Source organism: Thamnophis sirtalis, unplaced genomic scaffold, assembly GCF_051295495.1.
Source record: "Thamnophis sirtalis isolate CommonGarterSnake01/CBP01778 unplaced genomic scaffold, rThaSir2_p1.2 scaffold_10, whole genome shotgun sequence".
Classification (NCBI taxonomy): domain Eukaryota; kingdom Metazoa; phylum Chordata; class Lepidosauria; order Squamata; family Natricidae; genus Thamnophis; species Thamnophis sirtalis.
This window is the reverse complement of record NW_028261390.1, coordinates 58220576-58246825: the sequence shown is the minus strand read 5'-3', so window position 1 is coordinate 58246825 and position 26250 is coordinate 58220576. Positions and strand designations below refer to the sequence as shown.

Genomic DNA, 26250 nt, shown 5'->3' with positions numbered 1-26250 from the left:
TCATGAAAGATCTAGGGGAAAATATGTATGACCTGAGACAGAAAAATGTCTAGCACCAAATAAATTATATATTTAAAAAACATAATCCCAATGGCTTGGTGTTGTTGTAGAATAGAGTGGAGTAGAAATACCATAACAGACTAAATACAAAACATTTTAAAATGTGAGTCACTCTACATTTTTAAACTTTGGCGGTTGTTTTTTCAGGGGGGTCTAATTCTTTTGTTCAGGAAGTTTGTTATGTATAAAAAGGTAAAAGTAAATGTTCCCTCGCACATATGTGCTAGTTGTTCCCGACTCTAGGGGGTGGTGCTCATCTCCGTTTCAAAGCCGAAGAGCCAGCACTGTCTGAATATGTCTCCGTGGTCATGTGGCTGGCATGACTAAATGCTGAAGGTGCACAGAACACTGTTATCTTCCCACCAAAGGTGGTTCCTATTTTTCTACTTGCATTTTTTACATGCTTTTGAACTGCTAGGTTGGCAGAAGCTGGGACAAGTAACAGGAACTCACTCCATTATGCGGCACTAGGGATTTGAACCGCCAAACTGCTGACCTTATGATCGACAAGTTCAGCATCTTAGCCACTGAGCCACCATATACCTGTGTTATGTACTGTATATGAGGTGTAAAAATGACTTAACAGAGTAAAGAAATGTTTTCTTCTTCTTGCATACCATTAGAACTTGAGTCACCCAGTGAAAAAGAAGCTTTCTTTATGTTATTTATTTTGGTATTTACATACCACCATATTCAGTTATTCTGATCATTTTCAAAGTGGAGATCATAAAATTAAAACCATCTATTCCTTCTGGAAGCAGGAAGGGAATATTTCTCAATACAAAATGATAGAAAACATGAATGGGAGAAAGTATTGGTCGGCTTCCCACCAGCATTATTTTGATAGCAAAATGCTGGCCCATCTGGCCCTTTGTTCTGATTTAGCAGGGCCATTCTTCTTTTCAAATGTTCAGCATGGCCTGCCCTCTGCTGCTTCAATGCATTCATGTTTTTTTTTTTTTTTTGTAAAGCTTGCAGCCAGAATAGGAAGATGTCTTCTTGAAAATGGCATATTCATGGCTGCAGCCTTATTCTCCTGGCATGCGCTATTGTGCAAGGAAATCATTTAAGTGTCTTAAACGGTGTGAGGCTGCCAAAAGGGCTGGGAAAGACTTCTTTCTAAACCTTAAAATAGCTGTTGATGTTGACAACAATATTGAGTAGGGTAAATCTACAAACTACCAGTGTAGGGGAACTGTATTTCTGCAGGATTCATTTATTCATTCATGCTGGGTTTCTAAAAGCAATAACACAACATAAATATATATTTTGACTTAATATTTTCCCCCTGATTCTAGTTAACACAAAATAGCAATAGCACTTAGACTTATATATATATAGCTTCATAGTTATTTTATAGGCCTCTCTAAGTGGTTTACAAAGTCAGCCTATAGCCTCCAATAATCTAGACCCTCATTTTACTGGCCTCAGAAGGATGGAAGGCTGAATCAACCTTGAGCTGGTCAGGATCAAACTATCGAACTGTTGGCAGACAGCAGTCAATAGAATTAGCTTGCAATACTGCATTCTAACCACTGCGCCACCATAGCTCAGTTTTAGTTTTTCCAAAGTGCTTAAGTAGATTATGTGAGTACAATGCTGACTCCTGATGACTATCTGAAATAGTTCCTCAGGTTACCCACCTGTTCTGACCCCCTCCTCCATCCAGTAATGAATGCCGGGACAAGCTTAACTGGAATTTCACAGCACTTTATTAACAGGAAACATAAACCTCGGTGGCTGAAAACCAAGCACAACAAACAGATAAGAACCTTGGCAGCAACTCAGACTTCAACAGAGACAGATAACAGCTTATCCAGCGTTAAGAATGAAGTTGAATCCTGCAAATCAGACTCGTCCCCGAGTCCCACCTTAAATACAATCTTGAGAGGAGCCTAATTACAACCAGCTGGGTCCAATTATCTTTTGTAACTGTGTAGCTGTTTTCTCTGTTGATCTGCCCGGTGTTGCCGAGCATCCAGGACCATCTCACTTGTCTCCTCATCACTGCTCCAAGGCCTGATGTCATGAGCACACTCCCTTCGGCTCTCACTGCTGCTCCATGCCTCAGGCACCTCCTGGTGGCCAACCAGCCTCTCTGCGCCCTGCTCGGAGTCGGAACCCTGTCCGGGGTCCTCCACCTCCTCCAGAGCCGACTCATAAGGCCTTCGCTGTCGGAGTCTGTTTGCAGCTCCAACAGCTCCTGCTGGGTTGATGCCTAATATGGGACTAGAACTCACAGTATTCTGAATGTCTAGGGAGATTCTCAGTCATCCAGGTCATGGTTGTCCCAAAAGTGGTTTTTCAAGAAGCAGCTGGACTTTTTGATTTTTCTTCAAAGAAAGGAGTAACAGTATTCTGATTTATAACCCGACACCTTAACCACTCCACCAAACTAGCTTTCTCAGGTAGGCTACAGTATTTATTTTAAGTTTTATGCTTTCATAAATTTATATAATTCTTAAAGCAATTATCTTCATACTAAGGTAGGTCCCAAAATTTCATAATTTCACTCAAAATCAAAAACAACTCTTCATAGCTACTGACAAGAATAGTTGCTTCTGCCCCTTATTCATCCACAGAAACACTGGATTAATTCACTTTTCCTGTGAAAATTGATTGCAGTGGTTTGTGGGAAAAGATGGAATCAATCACTACTATTTCCATCTTGAATCCCCTAATACATGGGTCTCAAACTCATTGAGTCACGTTGCTATCACATGACATTTCATCATATTGTTCCCATTTGCGGAGCTGGGATGGGCGTGGCCTGCATGTGATACATTCGCCCCATGTGCCACCAGTTTGACACCCCCTGCCGTAGTACGTGCCATAAATCTCAAGAAGGATTATTCTCTGATTTTGAAGGGTAGAGATTAGCGTAGTCAAACGTTAAACTCCACAATGTTAATCTATGTTCTATGGAATACCAGCATTTCCTGATTGCTTTGAAAGTATGTCAAGACCCAAGAAAGTGTATTTGATAGATTTAGAGCCATTTAAATTTACTAGCCACGTATTTCATTCTTGAATGAAGAGATGTTACATACATTTACTCAAATGATAACACTTAAACAATGAAAAAGAATTCCTAGATAAAAGTTTTGGAGGGAAGTTTACACAGGCTATGAGCTCATAAGTGGAAAAATATCCAGAGGTCAAAGTGGTTTTTCATCATTAGATTCAAGACCAGATAATTTGTCCACAATATTAATGTGATATTATCATTGGAATCAGAGAGCAAAAGCCTGCATATCAAAGATCTATCCATCCAGGTAGTTGTTACAAGATAGGTGAAATACTCATTTCTTTAAAAAAAAAAAAATACAGTCCAGCAATCCAGAAGTGACATTTTTTATTTCTCTTTGATGAAAGAAATGTCCTTCCGGGTTTGGGTCCAAGTGGGGAAAAAGACACTGGAGACATGGAGGCTGCTTGGAAAGATGGTTTATTGGTGGACAGGACCACATGGCTTGAGTCCTGAACAGAAAAGGTGATCACATGTTTCAATGGTGGTGGAGAAGAAGAGAAGGGCTGAGGGAGGGGCTTGCTAGGCTTTTTATAACCTGTTCAGTCCCACCTCTCTGTTTCCTGTTCCTGTGTAAGAAATGTATTCTGATTGGTTGTCAGACTCCCATGGGGCCATGCAGGGGCAACTCTCTAGGCTTTGAATCCAGGTTTGGTTGAGTTCTCAGATGCCATGTGGTGAGTTGGGTAAGGGGCCAATATTATCATGCCTTAATCCCATCCCCCTGGAGCTGAAAGGGAGAACTCTTTATTATATAAAGTGGACTAGCTTGGCCTTCTTTATGGCCCATTGACAAAGTGGGGATGGGCAGGAAGCTACGGGCAGCTATTCTATCTTTTAAAACATGTTTCTTCCTTTTCACATCCAGAGAAATATTCTGCCTTTTCAATATTTCCTAGGATATTTCATTTTTTTTCTGGGAGTGGGCTGGATGATAACTTCCTACATCTAGAACTGCAAGTTCAGAACTTCTGAACCATACAAGTAAGGGGATGACAGGAAGCTGATGGCAAGATGTTATGCTGTGCCCCAAATAAGCCTTTCCTTAATTAGGAAAGTGAGACATGTTAGATATTTAGCCAGCATGCCAGGTCTCCTTAGGGATTTCTCCAATGCAGGGATGATTAGAACTTCTATAATAATTTCACAGATACGTCAGCCTTGACCAAAGTAGTTGGTCAATATTCAGTTAAATGTATAGATAAGTTAAGCTTCATGGAAGCTATTTCTAATTCAGGACAAAGCACAAAAATCTTACCATGCTCTCCATCTGCCTCTTCAGCGTTAATACTGCAACTGCCATCAAATGGACGTTGCCTCTAATCCCCCCACCCCTATTATTGTTTCATCAGTCTTCCCACCAACACTGTGGCATATATTGGTCTAATGTGGCTTTGTCCCAAGTAGAATTGATAATTACGCACAGTATTAATCTGGTAATTAAATTTGACAGGATAGCTCTTGGCAGTAGACCCATAACAGCTAAAAGTGCTTTCTTGCCTTTCAAGGAATAATCTTCAATGTGCAAGTTCTCTTTGGCTTTCTGAAGGTATTAGTGTCTACCTTTTGAACACAAGCTAGAACAAAACATTTCAGAGAAGTCCTACATGGCTCCTACTAATAATCCGAGTAAGCCCATTCTTTTTGTCCATGCAGCCATTTCAGTGAGCATTAAAGGTCTGCTCGATTAACTTCTTAATCGGTGCTGTGCTAATTCCAATTTTGGCATTTTCTCCACGCCCTTCTTCTTCACTGCATAGCAAATTCATTTATTTATTTATTTTTGAAATCTTTCGTTTTAAAAAAAACACCTCTCAAAGAAGGGATTGTTCTTAAACCGACAGGGGTTATGTTGGTGTCTTGTCTTCAATTTTATATACATTCTGTGGAATTTGAAATCTAGCAGGTCTAAACCAGTGGTTCCCAAACTTGGCAACTTTAAGACTTGTGGACTTCAACTCCCAGAATTCTCCAGCCAGCAGACCTCTGCTGGCTGGAGAATTCTGGGAGTTGAAGTCCACATGTCTTAAAGTTGCCAAGTTTGGGAACCACTGGTCTAGACAGGAGCAAATTGGGAAAAGACTGGACTACGTGATCTGGCTGCTAACCATCATTGGCTTCTTCTAGTCTCACTTTCACTTGACAGCCTGCATCTCCATCAGTACAGCCACACACACACCCTTTCTATTCTGTTCCATGACAGACACCCAGAACTATTCTCCCTTCTCCACTTAAGCTTTCTTTTCTATAATATGCCAGCTCAATTCTCCAGGCCAGATCAGCTCGGTGTACCATCTCCATATTTGGCAGGTGAAAGTGTCAAGTATAGAATTACTGCCGTAAAGATGGCCGCGCCTTATACCCTTGTCACTGATGAGCCATTACTTCAGATAGGTGCATTTATCTCAAGCAAGATCTGTGCCAGCCTGGATACTAATCAATAGATCTGCTGTTTTTTTCTAGGGACACACAGCATAGCTATTTCTTCACTCTTTCTCAATTTCTGCTCTGAAACTGGTTCAGAAATGTAGCTAAAAATATAATTGTTAATATGACAGGAGAAATACAACATTAAATACATGGAAAATAATTGTATTTATGCAATCTAAATAGATAGACTGGAGAAGCTGGCATGCAGTAAAATAGTGATAAGTCTATATTTTGGGAGCGTATCGGTTGCGTGCACACTGTTGGGGTGATTTATACATTGAAATGGTGGTAATGAAAGTCTTTTATCAACACTGTAGTTTAATGGAGGTAGCATGTGGCTAGCACAATAGGTAGACTGAACTGATGTTTCTAGCCTTTTAAAAAAGGGTACATTTGATTTCTCCATGCAGCTTCCTGGCCATAGCTAGGATGTTTTATCAGTCTTTAGTTTGATATATCACAAAATATAGTAAGAGGTCCATAAAGGGGGAGTGCATAAGCACACCAACGTTGCTACCGTCCCTGTCTTACTGTCCCCATTTATCTGTATTTACTTCCTTTGTTCATGTTTTTGTCCATACCAGTGATGGGTTTCAAAAATTGTTCGAACCTACTCTGTGGGTGTGGCCTCCTTTGTGGGAGTGGCTTGCCACCCATGTGACCGGATGGGAGTGGCTTGCCGCCCATGTGACTGGATATGAAGATGCCGACGACACTTGTCAGAACCACCTTAAATTACCTCACGCACAGCACTGGCATGCATAAGAATATGATGTAAACTTGTTTTTTAAAAGGCATCTTTGGTTTGCGTTAAAACAACTTCAACACACGCAATGTTCTGATTGCACCACAAACGCAGTAGTCATCCTTACCTTTCACAGAGGCACTGAGTTTTATAAATATGAGCATGATAGTGAAGAATAATCATATCCAAGGACCAGTGGTGGGTTTCAAAAATTTTTGGAACCTCTTCTGTAGGTGTGGCCTGCGTTCCGGGTCCACTGGTGGAACCTCTTCTAACCGGTTCGGTAGATTTGACGAACCGGTTCTACCGAATAGGTGCGAACTGGTAGGAACCCACCTCTGGTCCATACATATACTTCTTTATGTTGTACATGTTTGACAAATAAATAAATAGTCTTCCAGCCACCTCAATAGGTCCAAGACCACTTACCTCCCAATCCTAGACAAGGTCATTCGCTGGTATATCTGGAAGATATTAAAGGAAGGCTGAATATGAGATTCCACCATTTTAATTATATTATTATCTGTCCATTTATCTGAACATAGAATTTTTTTAAAAAAATATTATTAAGAAATGAACAAGAAAGCGCAGAAAACTATTTACATTTTGAACTGGATCAGAAAGCTGAGCTTAACTAAGTCTAGATTATTTGCCACCTTACAGGTACTGTTGAAATTCCAACTTTCCAGCCAGAATGGACAGAGTGAAAGATTTTGAGGACCATAGGCAAGCAACATCTGGAACATCATAAGATGGAGAGTTAGCCCCACTGTTTCTATTTGTCTAGTGAACTGTACCACAGCCTTCTATCTACCCCCCCCCCCAATCTTAACAAAACCCTAGTAAGACCACACCTGAATACTGCAACCAATTTTGGACACCATTCTGCAAAAAAGATATTGAGACTTTGGAAAAAGTTCAGAGCAAGTAAGACGATTAAAGGCCTGGAGACTAAAACATACGAAGAATGGCTGCCGGTTTTGGGTCTGGCTGTCTAGTCTAAAGAAATGAATAAATAGAGGTGACATGATGGCAGTATTCCAGTATTTGAGGGGCTGCCCCAATGAAGAAGGGGGTCAAATTATTCTCCAAAGCACCAGAGGGAAACAATGGAAGGAAACTAATCAAAGAGAGAAGCAATTGAGGAAAAACTTCTTAATAGTGAGGATAATTAACCAGTGGAACAGCTTGCCTCCAGAAATTGTGGGCGGTCCATCACTGGAGGTTTTGAAGAAGAGTCTAGACAGTCACTTATCTAAAATAGTATAGGTTCTCCTGCTTGATCCGGGGGCTGGACTAGAAGACCTCCAAGGTCCCTTCCGGCTCTATTCTATTCTGTAATTATTACATTCCGAGATTGGTTTAGTAATGATGTGTTTGGCCACAAGGTGGCGCTCCCTCGCAAACCATGACGCCCAGTATCACCCGCGTTCAGAAACCACTCCCGAGAAGGCATCCTTTCCCCTCTGCCTCTCCTGCCATAGTCCCCAAGACTTAAGGACGTTTATTCCAGCAAGATTAGACAACCCACTTCTGAATGGGGGGTCTTCGGGTGACCTGCCGTGCGCGGGTGCTCTTCACCTTCAAATCACCGCCTATGATCTGACAGCCGGGCAAGAAGGTGTTCATCTTTAAGGTGGGGGGGTGGAGGAAGCCTCTTGGTCCCCCCACTCAGCTTCAGGATAGACAGCAGGCGAGTGCCAGCCCGACTGTCCCGGTCTGCCTTCGACAGGTCCCCCGCCATCTGTTTGCACCAGCCTCCCGGATGCTTTCAAAACAAGCGGAGCTGGGAAGGAAAAGTCAGGTAAGGCTCCTTTTTTTTTTAATGACTGCGTTTCTCCTCTCCGTCCTGAAATTCTGCAGCATCAGAATTTGCCCGTTCTTTCCATGCCGACTGGGGAGAACGAAGCGAGTCCCGTAAACTTGATGCGAGTTTCCATTCTATGTTCCACGCGTGCAGTTGTGGGGATGGAATCCACCGAGGTGGCGGTTAAGGATGCTCTGAATTGCCTGGAGTTTTCTGAAGCCAGTTCTTAGTCAGCCGCTGCAGCTCACAAGCTTTGGAACACTTCTTCTCCAGCCTCCAAACTTCCCGATCTTTGGGTAAAAGAAGAGGTTAGGAAGAGACAGGCGAAATTGAGGGCGAGAGTGGGGGGGGGGGATCGGTAGCTCCTGCCAATGTATCCCTTTCTCCGTCCAAGCCCCACCATCCCCACCCCGGCCAGAGTTCTGGTATTCGGCAGGTTCGAAGCTGGCGAGACGCTGCGAAGGAGCGCGTCTGTTGTGCCGTGGAACAGCTGAGAAAGAGAGACTAGTTTCTTCCCAGCTTCGTCCGCCTGGAAACCACGGGAAATCATAGCGCAGGAGATATGGGGGGAAATATTTTATCACTAAGTATCCTGCGCGTCTTTGATCACTGGAAGTACTGCTTGAGGTCTTGACCTGTTTGCCTGTTTCAAACATTAACCCCACAATGAACCAAGGTGGGGACGATTCCTCTGGATTAAGGAACTGGGGGGGGGGGAAGGTTGGAGTGTCACCTTTCTAATTGAATTGAAAAGTTTATTTATAGGCCGCCCTTTTCCCTGGGGGGACTCAGGGCGGCTTACAATTCATGGGGAGGGGAATACAAACAGTGAGACATAAAACAATACATAATTAAAAATAGAACACAACATTCATCATTCGGGTGGGGACGGATTACAATCTAACCCCAGGCCTGACTATATCTGGATAGCCAGAACTTAAGGGCTGTGCGGAAGGTCTGGAGGGTGGTGAGGCTACGATAATAAAGAGAGGGTCAGAATAACCAGGTTTTTTCGGAAAGGCTATCATGGGCAGGAGAGAAAAACCAAGGCTGAGTTCCACTTTTGGTGGAATGGAGAAAAAAAGCATTGTCTAAGTTAGTCTCTGAAGCCAAGGAGCATCACTCATTTGCTTTAAGTCCAATTTCCATCATGGGCCAAGGATAGTGGGAGTGAACATGGAAAATATCTGCCTGCCTCCTGATTTTCTTTAGGTCTCAGGATGTAAGGCAAGAAATCTGTTTACTTTGACCTTTTCTTTGCTAGAGAAAGGGAAGGATGGTATTTCAACCTCTCCCACTGTTCCTTAAGCATCCAGGTGTTCTGTAATTTTGGTTCATTCTGGGGTTAATGTTTAAAACAAGCCAAGACTTCAATTTTCTATATTGAGCTGAAGGAGGCAGATGGGCAGAGAGATGGAGTATGGGTGTGTCTCTGTCAAGTTGCTGTGAATGAACAAGGACACCAAAGAGGTCCCTGGAAGAGAAAGCATAGGAAGGAAGGGAATGAAAACTTGTGCCTGTAACAGTGACCGCTTCAAAAGACAAGAGAATAAGAAAACAGTTGAAAAACAAATTAAAGAAAATATGGAGTCATCATCACAAGTGATGGAAATCTAAATGAATTGGGTTGATTTGGAACAGTGAAGAAAGAGACAGAGACCACTAAAAATCCCAGGCTGTAGGCTAGACTGAAAAATCACAAAAACATGTATTGGAAAAAACAAAATGATAGTTTTTTTGGGGGGGAGGGAGGGCATTGCTACCAAGCATTATCTAGCTAGATCCATGATACCATAATCAATCAGTTTCTACTGTTAGCCTTCAGCCACAATATACCTATCTGGCACTCCCAAAAAACCTTGAATGCTTGATTTCTGGGACTTAAAATCTAATATATTTGGAGCATGACAACTTTGTAACCCTCGGAGTTTCCATGCTGGCTTTAATTTATATGCCTGTTCATTCCTACAGATTTATCCATGCATTCATGAACTCAGGGACAATATATTAATAAGGAGATACTTGTGCCAGAGCGCCTTGTAGACAGTAGTTTAAAAAATAAACTTCAAACTCTCACATATTTTTCTTTATCTTTTTCAACTATCCTAATACTAGACATGAGCATATCCTATGCACCCTGAGTTTCGGTTGGTTTGGCTCCCTACAAATGCATTGTGAGTTGTAGCTGTGCATCTTTTTGTCTACACTTTTATTAGAAATAAGTTACACTGTGATTAAAATAATATTGAGGACGATAGTACGAGTCTGTCTTGGAAATTCTACTATTAATATTACCAGTTCTAATGACAACAGTTGTTTTGTTTATTTACCGCCCATCTTCTCCAGAAGTGACATTCCAATGAATTAGACTGCATTTAATTATAGACTGTAGTGATCAGTGTAGTTCAGTTGTGCAGTTTAATATACAGCAATTTTACTTAGAAACAAGTCGTGCTGATTAGCTCCTACCAAAACTTTATTATACCAAACCCCAAATATATAAAATTGTAGCCAAATTCTCAAGCATTCCACATCTCTTCAGGAAATACGTTACAAAAGTGGGGAAGACAGACGGTCTTTCAAGGAAAAATAGAGACTTCCATGATACTGATATAATCAGTTTGCAGGCTCAGAAATTTAAAACAGATTGTTGGAAGAAAAAGAAGAAAAGATACAGGATTTAGATGGACCAGAGTCCATGAGTCACATATTCTTCTGGATAGCAATGGGCTCAGGAATTATTCCCGTTCCCCACAAACGGTATCTTCCGTTTTTAAAATAATTGACTGACACTTTATATTTTATTTTCTTGAATCACTTAAAATGTAACCCCAAGAGTTATTTCATTTTTTAAATATTTATCCACTGTATTTACTATGTCATTGACTTAGACCAATACACACAATAGAGAAAAAAAATAGAATGGAACAAGAGAGAATGAGAAGAAAGTGGTATTGGGAGGCTATTTTCTCTTGGGCGGCCCTTAAGGACAACAGGTGTCCTTAAATTGCTTAGGAATTATAATCAGGGACATATGAAGGGCATTTTGTTGGGATAAGCTAGAACAGGTCTGTGCAAATTTCAGGTTATGCTAAGACTAGATTCAAGTAATAGTTGACTCACCCTGTAGGTAGGTAGGTAGGTAGGTAGGTAGGTAGGTAGGTAGGTAGGTAGGTAGGTAGTTTTATTTATATGCCGCCCTTTTCCCTGGGGGGACTCAGGGCGGCTTACAGTTCAAAAGGAAGGGAGGACATACAAATTAAACACATAAGACAGTACATCGTTAAAAACACAACATTCATACAATTCGGGTGGGTTGAAGTCTTTAGTCCCAGGCCTGTCGGGACAGCCAGGTTTTGAGGGCTATGCGGAAGGTCTGAAGGGTGGTGAGGGTACGAATCTCCACTGGGAGATTACTTCTGAAAATACATAAAATGTTATGTATTAGCAAAAGGGAGATCAGGAATTATTCCCAGATAAGCATGCACACATAATTGCAGAACTAAGCCTTTCCCCCAATATATGGTGTGAATTGATTTTTGGATTGAGTTATGAATCACTTCCCCCATCTTCTTTCCTGGATCCTTTAATTAAGTGGACTAATTGATAAGCTGGCTAATGACTGTGATCTCCTTGGGCTGCAGCAAATACTCAGAAACTCAGCCACACCTGGTCGGAAATGAGCATCTGGTTATTAGCAGCTATTATTAGGCTGCTTTAGGAGAGAAAAAAAATATGCCTGTGTGGGTTTGACTTGTACTTGAAATGACTGTTAAGAGATATCTGTCCAGATTGGGCCCAGCAGGCAATTAAGGAAAGGTTTACTGGATGAAAACGAGGTAGGATATAAGCACTGCTAATCAACAATTGTATGTTTCTTGAACTGTATCTATGCCATTTGATATATAACATCTTTTATATAAAGCAGCAATTCTAAGTATAATCCTAAAATGTTTTAAAATGAGTGTCTTTCTCTCAGTGATTATACTGGATTAACTTTGAAGGAATAGATAGATTGCCTGTCCCTCATATATAAACATATTAACCTGTTTCTGGCATGACTTTAATTCCATTAATTGATCAGTTTAGTTTATGTTCATATATGTGCACCTGCAGAAGGGACGTAGTGGCTCAGTGGTGAAGACTCTGAATTGTTGATCAGAAAGTTTGGCAGTTCAGCGGTTTGAATCCCTAGCGCCACATAGGGATCGAGCTCCCATTAGTTGTCCCAGCTTCTGCCAACCTAGCAGTTCAAAATGCAAGTAGAAAAATAGGGACTACCTTTGGTGGGAAGATAACAGTGTTCAGTGAGCCTTCGGCATTTAGTCATGCCTGCCACATGACCACGAAGACATCTTTTAACAGTGTTGGCTCTTCAGCTTTGAAATGGAGATGAGCACCGCCCCCTAGAGTCGGGAAAGACTAGCACATATGTGCGAGGGGAACCTTACCACTTGTAGGTTAGTAGGTAAGTAGGTTAAAAAAGAGTGTTAAGCTTTGTTTGCTTTTAGAGCATGTGAGACTGTAAAGTATTCTAACAAATCGTGTCTCTTCCCCTTTAGGAGGAGAATGATTTTTTTATAATAAACAGCTTTTCATCTGCAATTTAAATACTGGTATATGTTTCAAACAATGATTAACTAAGGGAAACTTGTTATCTAACTGAAAGTGTTTCTTGAGTAATGTAATCAAATTAACCCTTAAGACTGCAGCATTACTTTTATATTAAGTATGCTGAGCATCATAGTGCATTCTTCCGAACAAAATGGAGAACCCTTTGTCTGATACTGATGATGACAATTCCAACAGACCAAACCAGACTTGCTGATGGAGGAGGATGCTGAATATCATCTTTCAGCAATGTTTGTAATGCCACAGTTTGCTGTTTATCTAAAATGAGGGATATAAAGCAGTGGTGGGTTTCAAAAAATTTTTGAACCTACTCTGTGGGTGTGGCCTCCTTTGTGGGAATGGCTTGCCGGCCATGTGACCTGGTGGGAGTGGCTTGCTGGCCATGTGTTCTCTCTCTCTCTCTCTCTCTCTCTCTCTCTCTCTCTCTCTCTCTCTCTCTCTCTCTCTCTCCTTCCTTTTGTCTCTCTGTCCCTTTTTCCTTTTTTTCTTCATCTCTCTCTCTTTTTTTCTTTTTTTCTTTTTTTCTTTTTTTCTTTATTTATTTATTTCTTCCTTTCTTTCTCTCTCTCTCTCTCTCTCTCTCTCTCTCTCTCTCTCTCTCTTTCTCTCTCTGTGTGTGTGTGTGTGGTGAGTTTCAAAAAATTTTGGAACCTCTTCTGTAGGTGTGGCCTGCTTTCCGGGTCCACTGGTGGAACCTCTTCTAACTGGTTCGGTAGATTTGACGAACCGGTTCTACCGAACAGGTGCGAACTGGTAGGAACCCACCTCTGATATAAAGTATTGCTGAAAGTATTCTTGCAGATATCTTGGCAATTCAAAGATGAATTCAAAAGCAGGAATAGTTACAGAGTGAAGCCATTTACAATAGCTTGCTTTAAGTCAATTGGAAGCTAATAATTTATTACGTTATATCAAAGAACACGTTTTCACCTCCAAAACGATTTCACTTTCAAATAATATAGGATAACTTTAGAAGAGCAGCAAGAATCCAGACTAATTGGAACAAAGACAACTCGGTTAAGTGCTGACTTCTTTGATTCTTGGGGTTTTGTTGTTTTGCGTCGTCTTTGTAAACCTAAAGTTTACTATACTGTAACTTTGTGTTTATAAATTATAAATATAATACACTGTTGTATAATACATAAGATTCTTCTCTATCTTTATTTAATTTGTATGATAAATATTGTTCTGCACTTTTCCCTTTAATTTCTCTATTCTGTTTATTTTTTTCCCTTAATCCCAGTGACTGACCTTTCCCCAGATGGCCGTTCCGACTGAGATTAAAGAAATCTCAGGGGTTATTTGTGTTTATACTCTTACTGTTTCTGCATCCCCAGAAGGAATATTAACTAGTAAAACAATTTTCTTGCAAGAACCCTGGGGACAGTGCAATACTAATGAGACCGTGCTTGTTCTTTTTCTCTCTCTGAAGCTTTGCTGAGGGAAGAAAAAATGGCAAAGTTAAAAAGAAACTTAACACTGAAATGAGATCATCATTAAGACCACAATCACAAACCATACAGGATCAACAGGTTCATCTTCCTCCTGCTTAAGGAGCAGGTTTATAGAGGATTTAGATAATTCTCACCAAATTGGGAGAAATGTATCTATTTGTAGTGGAAAAATTAGAATTCAGGCCACAGAATTCACAGGAGTTATTGGCATATCATTCAATGCATACATGCAATTATTGTTCCATTTACTCACTCAGATTTGCAGATCTGGTGCTCCACAAGAAAACTATAGTGTGCAAGGGGAAAAAAAGGTTTTACCTTTTGGAGGCTACAGCATCAGCGGTGGGTTTCAAAAATTGTTCGAACCTACTCTGTGGGTGTGGCCTCCTTTGTGGGAGTAGCTTGCCGCCCATGTGACTGGATATGAAGATGCCGACGACACTTGGCAGAACCACCTTAAATTACCTCACGCACAGCACTGGCATGCATAAGAATATGATGTAAACTTGTTTTTTAAAAGGCATCTTTGGTTTGCGTTAAAACAACTTCAACACACGCAATGTTCTGATTGCACCACAAACGCAGTAGTCATCCTTACCTTTCACAGAGGCACTGAGTTTTATAAATATGAGCATGATAGTATAGAATAATCATATCCAAGGACCAGTGGTGGGTTTCAAAAATTTTTGGAACCTCTTCTGTAGGTGTGGCCTGCTTTCCGGGTCCACTGGTGGAACCTCTTCTAACCGGTTCGGTAGATTTGACGAACTGGTTCTACCGAATAGGTGCGAACTGGTAGGAACCCACCTCTGTACAGCATGTAGCTGATTTCTAATCAACCTGTATAATAACACAATTTATTGTCATCCTGCAGAACCCAACTTTTAAAGTTTTCAAATTTATAAAGATAAGTTACGACTTCGCCTCAAGATAAATGCCAGCAGAAATAGAGCAGTAATGGAATATCTGTGCGAGGACAAGTTTTAATCTCCTTTCCATAAATCTCAAAGTGAAGATTTATGTTCACATAACATGTTGAATCAAGTCCACTCTGAATTTGAAAAAAGGTAGGTTAGTTCTATTTTGCATAGACCCCAATTATTTTTTAAAAAAACACCCTGAAAATATGAAATAAATATGAAAATACAACCGGCATGTCCTTCTCCCTGAAAAACAAAAGTAAATCACAACTTTATTTTTGTTTAAAGTTAAGAACTTTAGTCAGAACTGAGGAAGCTTCTTGGATGAGAAATGAAACATCTTCAAGGACAAAGTCCAGTTGCCTTTGGAAAAAGCATCTTTAGGTTTCTATGGATAAAGGTTCTTACAGGAATGAACCAAAGTGCCAATCTGCTCAGAGAAATTCTGAGGAAAATGTATAACGAAGACAAGTATAATGAAGGCACAAGAAGGCTTTCTACCAAATAATCACATTGATTGTTAACTGTTGTTTATTTGCTTGAAAAACCTATGCAGTTCTGTGTATACATGTAAAACATCTCTGACTTTCACAGCAGAAATGTTTCCGGCTCTTTTCTTATAGGAGGGGTGTCAAACTCAATTTAATTGAGGGCCACATCAGAGTTGTGACGTCAGGGGGCTGGGGTAAGCGTGGCCAGCATGGACATGGCCAGCTCAATGTCTCTCGGGTCAGGGGCAAGATTTCCCTCACTCATGACAACCTTCCTTCCTTCCTTCCTTCCTTCCTTCCTTCCTTCCTTCCTTCCTTTTTTCCTTCCTTCCTTCCTTCCTTCCTTCCTTCCTTCCTTCCTTCCTTCCTTCCTTCTCTTCTCTTCTCTTCTCTTCTTTTTTCTATCGCCTTCCTTCTGCTTTCTTGTTCCTTCCCCTCTTTTCTTATTTTTCCTTCCTTGGTCTCTTCCCATCTTTTCTCCTTTTCCTTTTCCTTTCCTTTTTCCCTTTCTCTTTCCCTGTCTCTTCTTGCATGCTCAAATACAAAAGAAGAAGCATTTCTCCTTTTAGTTTGTTTTGCTAGCCGTCTGCTATTGAAAACAGAGCTTGGGGGAGGAGGGACTCATGCGGCCCCATTTTCAGCTGCAACAGTCTCCAGCTGTCTGCCGAAGAAAATGGAGCTTCGAAGGGGATATATGCAGCTCTCGGGCCCTGTTTTTGCACGCAGTCCCCCCCACAAGCTCCATTTTCACTAGCAGAGGCACTGTGGCCCAACCTTTGCTGTTCCTAGTGTGGCCCCACAGACCAGATCTAAACACAGGCCAGATCTGGCCTATTGACCTTGAATTTGACACCCTTGTCTTAAAGGAATTACTCTTCCATCCTACTGCAATTCCTGAACAAATCCTACCCCAAAATAATAATAATTATAAAACCTAATATATCATCAAATAAAACAACCCAGAGATCTCACTTGAGGCACAAATGACCAGGCTCAAATTATCCTACTTTGGATACTTATGCAAAAACCTAGCTCTATAAAAAAGGCTCTGATGGTAAAGAAAGTTGGAAGAAAAGAGAAGAGAATGAACAGTTTCAAGGTGGAGAGTCTCAATCACAGGGGCAATGGGTGACCTGTTGGAACACCTAAAAGACCAGGTTAGGGTTACATGGAGGGGTTCACTGACAAATGTGCGCTCGACAAAAGCGCATTGACGAAACCGCGGCGAGAAAACTGCAAGGTTGAAATTGCGCCGACGAATGCACGCAGAAGAGCACCGACAACAGTGTGCCGACAAAAGCGTGCCTTCAACAAACAACTAATAACAACCTAATAACCCTAACCCTAACCCTTACCTCAACTTAAATCGCGCTTTTGTGGGCACGGTTTTGTCAGTGCGTTGTTGTGGGCGCGTTTATGATGTCGCGGTGTTCTCACCGCGGTTTTGTCAGCGCGCTTTGTCGTGCATGCATTTGTCGGGTCACGACATGGAGGAATCTACCTATATGGTTTCTAAGAGTCAACAATGGTGGCAAATGCTCTCATCAAATACAATCCTTCATTTCCTATATCATCTCCTCAAATGTTCAGTGCTGGGCAAATATGTTTTTTGACAGGATCCAGAAGCACTTCCTGCATGCTAAATTTCATGTTGTATGATGGTCATCTAAGAAGCGCATCCTAAAAAGGTGGAATGAACAGTTTTAAACATTTTAAACTACACAAGTTATTTCATTTCTTGTTTTCCCAGAAGTCAGACTTCAGGTGAGCTTAAAAGAGAAGGGTTGACTTTTTTTTCAGACTCTCATGGAAGTTTGAAAATGGTCAGGCAGCTTTAATAGTGAGCAGAAACATGATGTACCCCTGCAAGGCTTGGAGCACTTTGACCAAATTATTTTTGCAGCTCAGACCTAAAACCTAAGATGTATTTAAAAATGAAGCATAAATAAATAAGTTGATTATCATTAAAAATGCAGATGTTTTCATTTGTTTATAACCTATCTAGGAACTGTGGTGATCTTTTTACTTCTTCTTTTCTTACAAGTTACTAATGATATATTTTGTCAAACAAGAGGAATATTTTATAGAAGGGTTATTTAATGGCATTTAACCCAATTATTACATTATTATGAAGTAATTCAGGATAGCTTTTTTTTAAATTCAATTGCTGAGCATAATGCAGGGCAAGGCATGGCTCCATTTCATTATTTTCCTTCATACAAGGAGATTCCAAAGGCCAGGGAGAAAAGCAGAAAAATGTGCTTTACCAGCATTTAGAACTTTATTTGCCTTTAGCTGCTCCCTGCTGTAAATGTCAAAGAATAAGTCAAAAGGATAAAGTTATTTAAAAAAAAACCCAATAAAATTCCATAAATAATTCATAAAAGCCACACTCAGCAGTAGGTCTAGGCAGCACTGTTTTAGATCTGGAAGTAAAAAGATAAGTCCTGTGTGTATAGTAGCCAGAATGTAGCATCTATCCGAAGTTCCTTAAAGGAAGCAGTTCCTTAAAGAACGATCCCTTTCCCTGGGATCTCGGAAAAAGCTATGTTTAATTTGCTATGTTGCTGGCAGATGCTACTGCACACCTCGGAGCACTTTTAAATATTGCAGGATCCGATCTGACTAGAGGTTTGTTCTTCCAAGCTTTCAGACTTGTGCTGTAGCCCACCCTCAGGGAATTTCTCTCAATCTTCACATCCTGGAGATGGACAGGTTCCCTGAAGATGCCTCTAGTACAAGCCCAACAGCTGGAAAAAACTCTGGTCCCACACGCTGACTCAGATTGGATCCTAAAATATTATCCCAGGACACATATATTTTCCTTCATTCAGGAAGGAGAGAAGAAAGAGAAGAAAGGGGGTAGGAAGGAGGGAGGGAAGGAGGGAGGGAAGCAAGGAGGGAAGGAAGGAGGGAAGCAAGGAGGGAAGGAGAGAAGAAAGGAGGGAAGGAAGGAGGGAACGTAGGAGAGAAGGAAGGGGGGAAGGAAGGAGGAAAGGAAGGGGGAAAGGAAGGAGAGAAGGAAAAAAGAAAGGAGGGAAGGAAGGAAGGAGAGAAAGAGGGAAGGGGAAGGAGGGAGGGAAGGAAGGGGAGTAGGAGAGAAGAAACGAGGGAAGGAAAGAGGGAGGGAGGGAAGAAGAAGTAGGACCGTTGTAAGATAAGATGGATCTATGAGATGATAAAAAAGCAATCTTCAAGTATATTGTCAACAGTAGGGAAAATTGTTATAAATACATATTATTAATAACAGTTATGAGATTATATAATTGTGAATGTATATATGAAATTGATAAAACAAAAAAAAATTAAAAAAATATTTTCCTTCATTCACTTTTAATTACTTTTTGCCTTCCATTCCCAAGTGTTGCATAATGCTACAACGCAACAGAGTAATAGCACTGTTATATTTCTGTTTTGTTGGTCTAACTTTCACCATTTCCACCCGATGCAAACCTTTGCTTCCTTTGTTGTGATGAGACCGAAAATTCTTGTGGAGTATCAGAATGGGAAAATCACATGATCAGTATTTGGATGCTTGGCAACTCATTCATATTTATGAGGGTTGCAGCATCCTATGGCCATCTCTAACAAGCCAATTCAATGGGAGAGTTAAATTCATTTAATACCAGTGCTACATACTTAATGACTGCAGTGATTCAACTGTGGCAACGAATGCCCTACAATGGAGCAAAATTCACTTTTCACCTATCTTGCTTAACAACAGAAATTTTGAGCTCAATCTCTATCTGTCCATAAGGACAATAAAGAGTAATGAATAAAGCACACACAATAAAAAGCAACTTCTGGGTTAAAGAGTTAATTTTAACCATCCCGCCCAATCTTTGCAACACAAAACCGTTGTATTTGAATTTGGTAGGATTGTTACCAATAAACTTTTATAGAAGTGGATTAATCTTTGAAGATCCAGCTAGACCAGGGATGTTAAACTCAAGGTCTGCGGCCTGGATCCAGCCCACATGGTGATTAGATCTGGTCTTGGGGACCAGCCAGGAAACAACAAAGGACCGGCCCGTGGTGCCTCTGCCAGTAAAAATGGAACTCGGGGCAGTCCCCCTGTGTCCCATTTTTGCTGGCAGAAGGCTAGCAAAACAAACTAAAAACAAAACAAAAGTAGAAATGTTTTCCCTTTTGCATCTGAGCATGCAAGAAAGGACAGGAAAGGAGAAAGGGAAAGAGGAAAGACAAAGAAAAAGAAGAAAGATGGGAAGAGATCAAGGAAAAAAAATAAGGAAAGAGGAGAAGGAAGAGGGAAGGAGAATGAAGAGGGAAGGAAGGAAGGAAGGAAGGAAGGAAGGAAGGAAGATTATAATGAAAGTGAGAGAGGGTTTCAGGGAAGTCCTGCCTTAACCCACAACATAAATGACATTGAGTTGGCTGTGCCCATCATGGCCATGCCCACCCCAGCCACCCCCCTCCCAGCCCTCCGAGGTCAAACGCAACCCTGATACAGCCCTCAATGAAATTGAATTTGACTAGCAAAAATGTTTAAGGACAAATCAGCTAAATGTTCAAAGTGTTGCCAGGATCACACTACCATATAGCAATAGCAATAGCAGTTAGACTTATATACCGCTTCATAGGGCTTTCAGCCCTCTCTAAGCAGGAGTCAGCATATTGCCCCCAACAACAATCCGGGTCCATATGTGGTAGACGTGTAGGGATACAAGAAGCTATTGGGTTAAATACAAACATGGTTAGTGAAAATGTAACATCAACACGTAGAGTTGAGATCCAGAGGTATTTTTATTGGGTATCTTATCAGAGAAATATAGTAAATAAGATACATGTTTGATTATACACGTAATAATAGCAGCTAGAATTGTATTTGCACAGAACTGGAAAACAGACAAAATCCTGTCAGAAGGAGAGATAATAAAGAAAATATTGGACTGTGCAGAAATGAACAGGCTGACATTGATAATAAAGGACAAAGAGGAATTGGTGTTCTTCAGGACATGGGGGCGATTTTATGATTGGTTAGAAAAGGAATATAAATAAAAAAGAGAAGATTACAGAATAAGCAATCCAGATGACACATTATTAAATCAAGGGTGGGGGAGGAAAGCACTAAGCTAGAAATATACAGTTTAAAAGATGATACAAGTGGAATTATCATAGGGAAATAAAATGTGGAAGAGGAAATTTATTTTATGTAAATTTATTTTTATGTAAATATGAAGCCGGGATCACTGGAATTTCTGAAGTTTGTATTTTACCCCTGAAAATCCATCAGAGTGAAGAAAATAAGCAAGGGCAAAAACGGAAAGAGGGAGAACGAGAAGGGAAAAGAAGAAAGGGTAAAGGAGAGGAAGTAAGGAAGGGTAGTAAGAGTAGGAGAGAGGGTAAGAAAGAGAAGAAGAGAGGAGGAATGGGGGAGAGGGAGGTGAAGAAGAAAAGAGGAAGAAGAGGAGGAAAGAGGACGGCAGAGATCGGGAAGAAAGGAGTAAGGTTGTTGCAAAATAAGATGGATATGAGGGGTGGTAAGAAAGGGACCCCGATTGCGCTTTTTATATTTTTAAACAAATTGGGATAAATGTTAGAAGTCAACAGACAAATGTTAGTAGTTAGAGAATGTATATTGAGAATGTATATTTGTGAATATATATGGAAAGAAAAAATAAAACTTTTTTACAAGAAACACAAATGACATTGACCTAGCTGTGCCATGCCATCCCAGCCACGCCCCTCCCGGTCCTCTGAGGTGAAAACGCAACCCTGATGCAGCCCTCAATGAAATTGAGTTTGATACTCCTGAGCTAGACTATTGTTTTAAAATCCTAAGAGACTTTCCCTCAGGAGGATTTGCTGTTGTTGAATCTTAGTCTGGTAACACTTTCTGACTTTAGACATAATGAATTCTAATTAAGTACAATAACAACAATACGACTTTTTTCAGTCTTGATGCTTTAGGGAGAACAGAGTTGAACAAATTGAACAAATTTATTTAATGAAAATTAATACCATAATCCTATAATTGTCCATGATGTTAATTCATCTATTGTTCTTGGTGTTATTACTCTTTCATAACCGAAAATAATGACATATTGATATCAACAAAATACTCTAAGGGCAGTCTTCTGAGTAAATGCCTGCAGAATTATCTTTCGATATAACCTTAAAACATTATTATGTGAACTTTCCACTTTTTTGCAGATCCTTCAAGATTATCAATGGCAGGAACATTTCTGTTGCAGCTTTCGTTGCCGTGGTTTATGTAATGAGAAGAAAAAAATCAACTTCTTGAGAGAAGCCTTTTGAACAGCCTATTAGACTGTCGCTCAGAGTGATCTCAGAGAAGAATCCAATATGAATACATCACTCCTCTCCTTCACAGGAAATAATTCTATTCAAAACGTCTCCAATGAGGCTTCTGGTCGCTTACATTTCCAGGACGTTGACTGCCAGGTGCCCTTGGCAATAGTATTCACCTTGGCCTTGGCTTATGGAGTTGTTATCCTTCTTGGCATTTTTGGAAATCTGGCATTAATTATTATAATCTTGAAGCAAAAGGAAATGCACAATGTGACCAACATTCTCATTGTCAATCTGTCCTTTTCAGACCTCCTAATAACTATCATGTGTCTTCCTTTCACATTTGTATATACTCTAATGGACCACTGGGTTTTTGGGGAGACCATGTGCAAACTTAATCCTTTCGTGCAGTGTGTCTCTGTCACAGTCTCTGTTTTTTCCTTGGTCCTCATAGCTATTGAACGCCATCAGTTGATTATCAACCCTCGCGGCTGGAGGCCTAATAACAGACATGCTTATGTTGGAATTGCCACCACCTGGATCCTAGCAATAGCCTCATCTTTGCCTTTCCTCGTATACCATGTTTTAACTGATGAACCTTTCACTAATATAACCATAGAGGACTACAAGGGAAAATATGTATGCTTGGATTCATTTCCATGGGAGTCAGCCAGACTGTCCTACACTACTATTCTCTTGGTGATACAATACTTGGGGCCCCTTTGTTTTATATTCATCTGCTACTTAAAGGTAAGGAAGTGTATCTTTTGTCACATACTTTGCATGTTCTTTGTTTAAGGGTACTTGAGAGACCGCCTGCTGCCAATTACCTCCCAAAGACCCGTTAGATCTCACAGAGTCGGCCTCCTCCGGGTTCCGTCCACCAGCCAATGCCATCTGGCTACTACCCGGGGGAGGGCCTTCTCTGTAGCAGCTCCAGCCCTTTGGAATGAACTCCCCATGGAGATCCGGACCCTCACCTCTCTCCAGGCCTTCCGGAAAGCCGTCAAAACCTGGCTGTGCCAGCAGGCCTGTGGTTGATGAGTTCCCCTCCCCTCTCGACTGGTATGGCTGTGTGATTTTCGTGTATTTTAATTATGTGTATTGTGTTTATGTTCCCTTTCCCCCTTGAGTTGTTCGCCGCCCTGAGTCCCTCCTGGAGAAGGGCGGCATACAAATAAACCAAATAAACAATACAATACTTATCAAAATGGCACCTCTCGGATATGTCTTACATGGTTGTTACTGAATTCTTATTTTCCACAGATCTATATTCGCTTAAAAAGAAGAAGCAACATGGTGGATAAGATGAGGGATAATAAATACAGGTCTACCGAAACAAAAAGGATCAATATTATGCTGCTCTCGATTGTGGTGGCATTTGCCGTGTGCTGGCTACCACTCACCATCTTCAATACGGTCTTTGACTGGAATCATGAAATTCTCCCTGCAGCCTGCAGCCATAATCTGCTCTTTTTAATCTGTCACCTTACCGCTATGATCTCAACCTGTGTGAATCCCATCTTCTATGGATTCCTCAACAAGAACTTTCAACGGGATCTACAGATTTTCTTTCGTTTCTGTGATTTCCACACCAGAGTCGATGACTATGAAACAATAGCCATGTCTACAATGAACACAGATATTTCAAAGACTTCCCTGAAGCAAGCCAGCCCTCTCACTTTTAAAAAAATTAATGACCATGCCGATGAAAAAATATAGCTGCTGTGTCATGACTGACATGGTTTCATGAACAAACACCAGATTCTAAAGAGGCTTATTTTTCTTCCACCAATTCTGAAATGTCATTTTCATGTTTCTGCTGTTGCTGTTGTTTTGCATGTTTGCTATTTTTAAATGAAGAGTTCTTTCTAATATTATAGAGTAAATTGACACTTTTGCTGCCTGAAATGGAATCCCCCCCCAACTATTTGTGCTTTCATATATTTCTCTATCAATTCAGTATATTATTTAAGAGTATTCCTTTGTATAATTATATACATTCTCTATAATTAATATAGAATTTATATAATTAAAAATTCTAAGAAAGAAAGCTGTACAGTGTTCAATAAAGCCTTCTATTTAAATTTTATTTTCATACTGAACTAGGTCAATTTTAGTCATATATTCTAGGAGCATCATATTAAAATAAAATCAAACTGTAGGAGATGGACAGACTGAGCCTGAGGAGCAGTCAAATGTGTCATCAGTCTCCAGTCACTTCGCGCCTACAAGAGATTTAACTCCAGCCCACCTTGAATTCCATTGACTCTTATCTACCACCAATTTTCTTTGAACGTTAGTAGTTCAGATTCTTGGTGAGAGTTTAAGCTTGCAATAAACCTTTATATTTATTTGACCTGCCTGGATTTCCTGCTTTCTCACAATTGACACAAACAGGTTGGTATGCATTTCTTAAAGGTTTTTAGTATTCAAACCTAAAAACCTCTGTGCAATTAAATAAAATATAGAACGAATTGTAGAAACAGGTTAGGCTAACACTCATATTTTAAAACTATTTTTTTTTAGGACACTTGTGAAGAATCACTTCTCAGTGAACTAAATGACCCTGTTTTTCAAGTCATCATAATCATGGCATTGTGGTGTTTTTCTCTGGATGGGACATTTCAGCATTTACCTCAGTAGTAATTAAGGCATCCCATGGTCTTTCTAAATACTTATAATGCAACATTTTCATTGATGGTTGTGTTTGTAAATAGAGTTATGGATCAGAACAAACTATTCCTGTATGTTTTATCTTTGTAAAAATAATCGCCACTATATGGTTTTTAAGTGGAGAAAAAGTCAATATAGTTCCCTTATTATCATAAACCCACTGAGTTTCTTCTTTATGATACTTATTACACTTTTTAAAAAAGAGATCCAGTTGCAGTTCTCACGGTATCTCTCTGTGACTATGCCATAAGTATGTGGCCTGTGCAGCAGGGGTAAAATCCAGCAGGTTCTGGAGAACCGATAGTGGAAACTTTGAGTAGTTCAGAGAACCGGCAAATGCCACCTCTGGCTAGCCCCAGAGTGGGGTGGAAATGGAGATTTTGTAGTATCGTTCCCCTGCCATGCCCACAAAGCCACGCCCACGAAGCCACACCACGCCCACAGAATCGGTAGTAAAAAAGTTAATTTCATCACTGCTGCGCAGCCTTTTTAAGCCATTTAAAATGTGTATTTTGAAGCCTGCAGGAGTATGAATGATAGAGTCAGAAACTTTAATTTGAAATATAGTAAAAGAAAGAATGTTTTAAAAAATCATTTTAGCTTTAAGTAATTGCCTATAAAAGACATACACAACTATTTAAAATCTAAAAAAAAATCTAGCGGAAAAAATCTAACGGATTAACAGAGTTGAAAGAAACCTTGTAGGTTTTCTAGTCCAATCCTCCTTCCTAAGGAGACCCTGAACCATTTCTGATAGATGGCAGTCCAGTCTCTTCTTGAAAGCTTCCAGCAATGAATGTCCCACAGCTTCTGAAGGCAAGCTGTTCCATTGGTTGATTTTTCTCATTGTCAGAAGATTTCTCCTTATTTCCAGATTGAATCTCTCCTTGATCAGTTTCCATCCATTATTCCTTCTCTGGCCTTCAGGTGCTTTGAAAAGTAACTTGAAGCTTTCCTCTCTGTGGCAGCCCCTCAAATATTGGAACACTGCTATCATGTCTCCCCTGGTCCTTCTCTTCACTAGACTAGCCATGCCGTGTAATTACAACCATTCATTGTATGTTTTAGTCTCCAGTCCCCTAATCATCTTGGTTAAATTAGATGGCATTTCTGCTGCTAATACCTGACTTACAGATATGCCAATTTGCATGAAGCATCCCAGAACTGAGCTTTCATGGAAACAATAATTACAGAGACTATATTAGACTTTATAAAGAGACCCATAATATTGTATGCAATATTCATAGCTAAATTCATGTATTTCATTTCCATGGCTGCCGATTTTAACCCAGTAATTCTGGGCTTCATAGAGTTTTACAGTTTTAACTTATTCTTTCAGAGATAGCTATTTTTCCTGAAGGAGATTTCCATCTCAGTTCTTTTTGTACTATCCCCAGATCTGTGTGTGTGCGTGTGTGTGTGTAAAATATTCCTCATTTGTCTTCTCAGCCTTTACTCCAAACTTCAGTCTTGTTTTTAAAATACAACCCATTTTTATTTCTAGCAGAATTTTTTGTGCATGCCTGACACTATATAGGACCATGGCATGTAGCTCATGTTGAAATGGATTATCTCTGATTGTTGATGAGGATAATGAGGGAATTAATCTGCCCGTTCACTACAGGACTAATTCATGTGTGTGTGTGTTAATCTAATAAGCAGTTTTATCCGTATTTTGAAAGAAGTAGAAGATAATAAGATAGTGGTATTCACTCTCATAATCATAAATCAGTA

General features: G+C 40.3%; 1 protein-coding gene across 1 annotated transcript; it reads left to right on the top strand.

The window, feature by feature from the left end:
* The first annotated feature begins 7729 nt into the window (after positions 1-7729).
* On the top strand, positions 7730-25914 carry NPY1R (neuropeptide Y receptor Y1). The gene is made up of 3 exons (XM_087724674.1): positions 7730-8067; positions 21742-22590; positions 23107-25914. Exons 2-3 carry the CDS (start codon positions 21895-21897, stop codon positions 23560-23562), a joined length of 1152 nt encoding a protein of 383 aa, XP_087580800.1. The 5' UTR covers positions 7730-8067; positions 21742-21894; the 3' UTR covers positions 23563-25914.
* Positions 25915-26250: the final 336 nt, after the last annotated feature.

Excerpts from the sequence above, each read along its gene's own strand:
- NPY1R (XM_087724674.1), top strand. The coding sequence starts at position 21,895 with ATGAATACATCACTCCTCTCCTTCACAGGAAATAATTCTATTCAAAAC. Across the intron at positions 22,591-23,106 it reads TATTCATCTGCTACTTAAAG|ATCTATATTCGCTTAAAAAG; the intron begins GTAAGGAAGTGT and ends TATTTTCCACAG.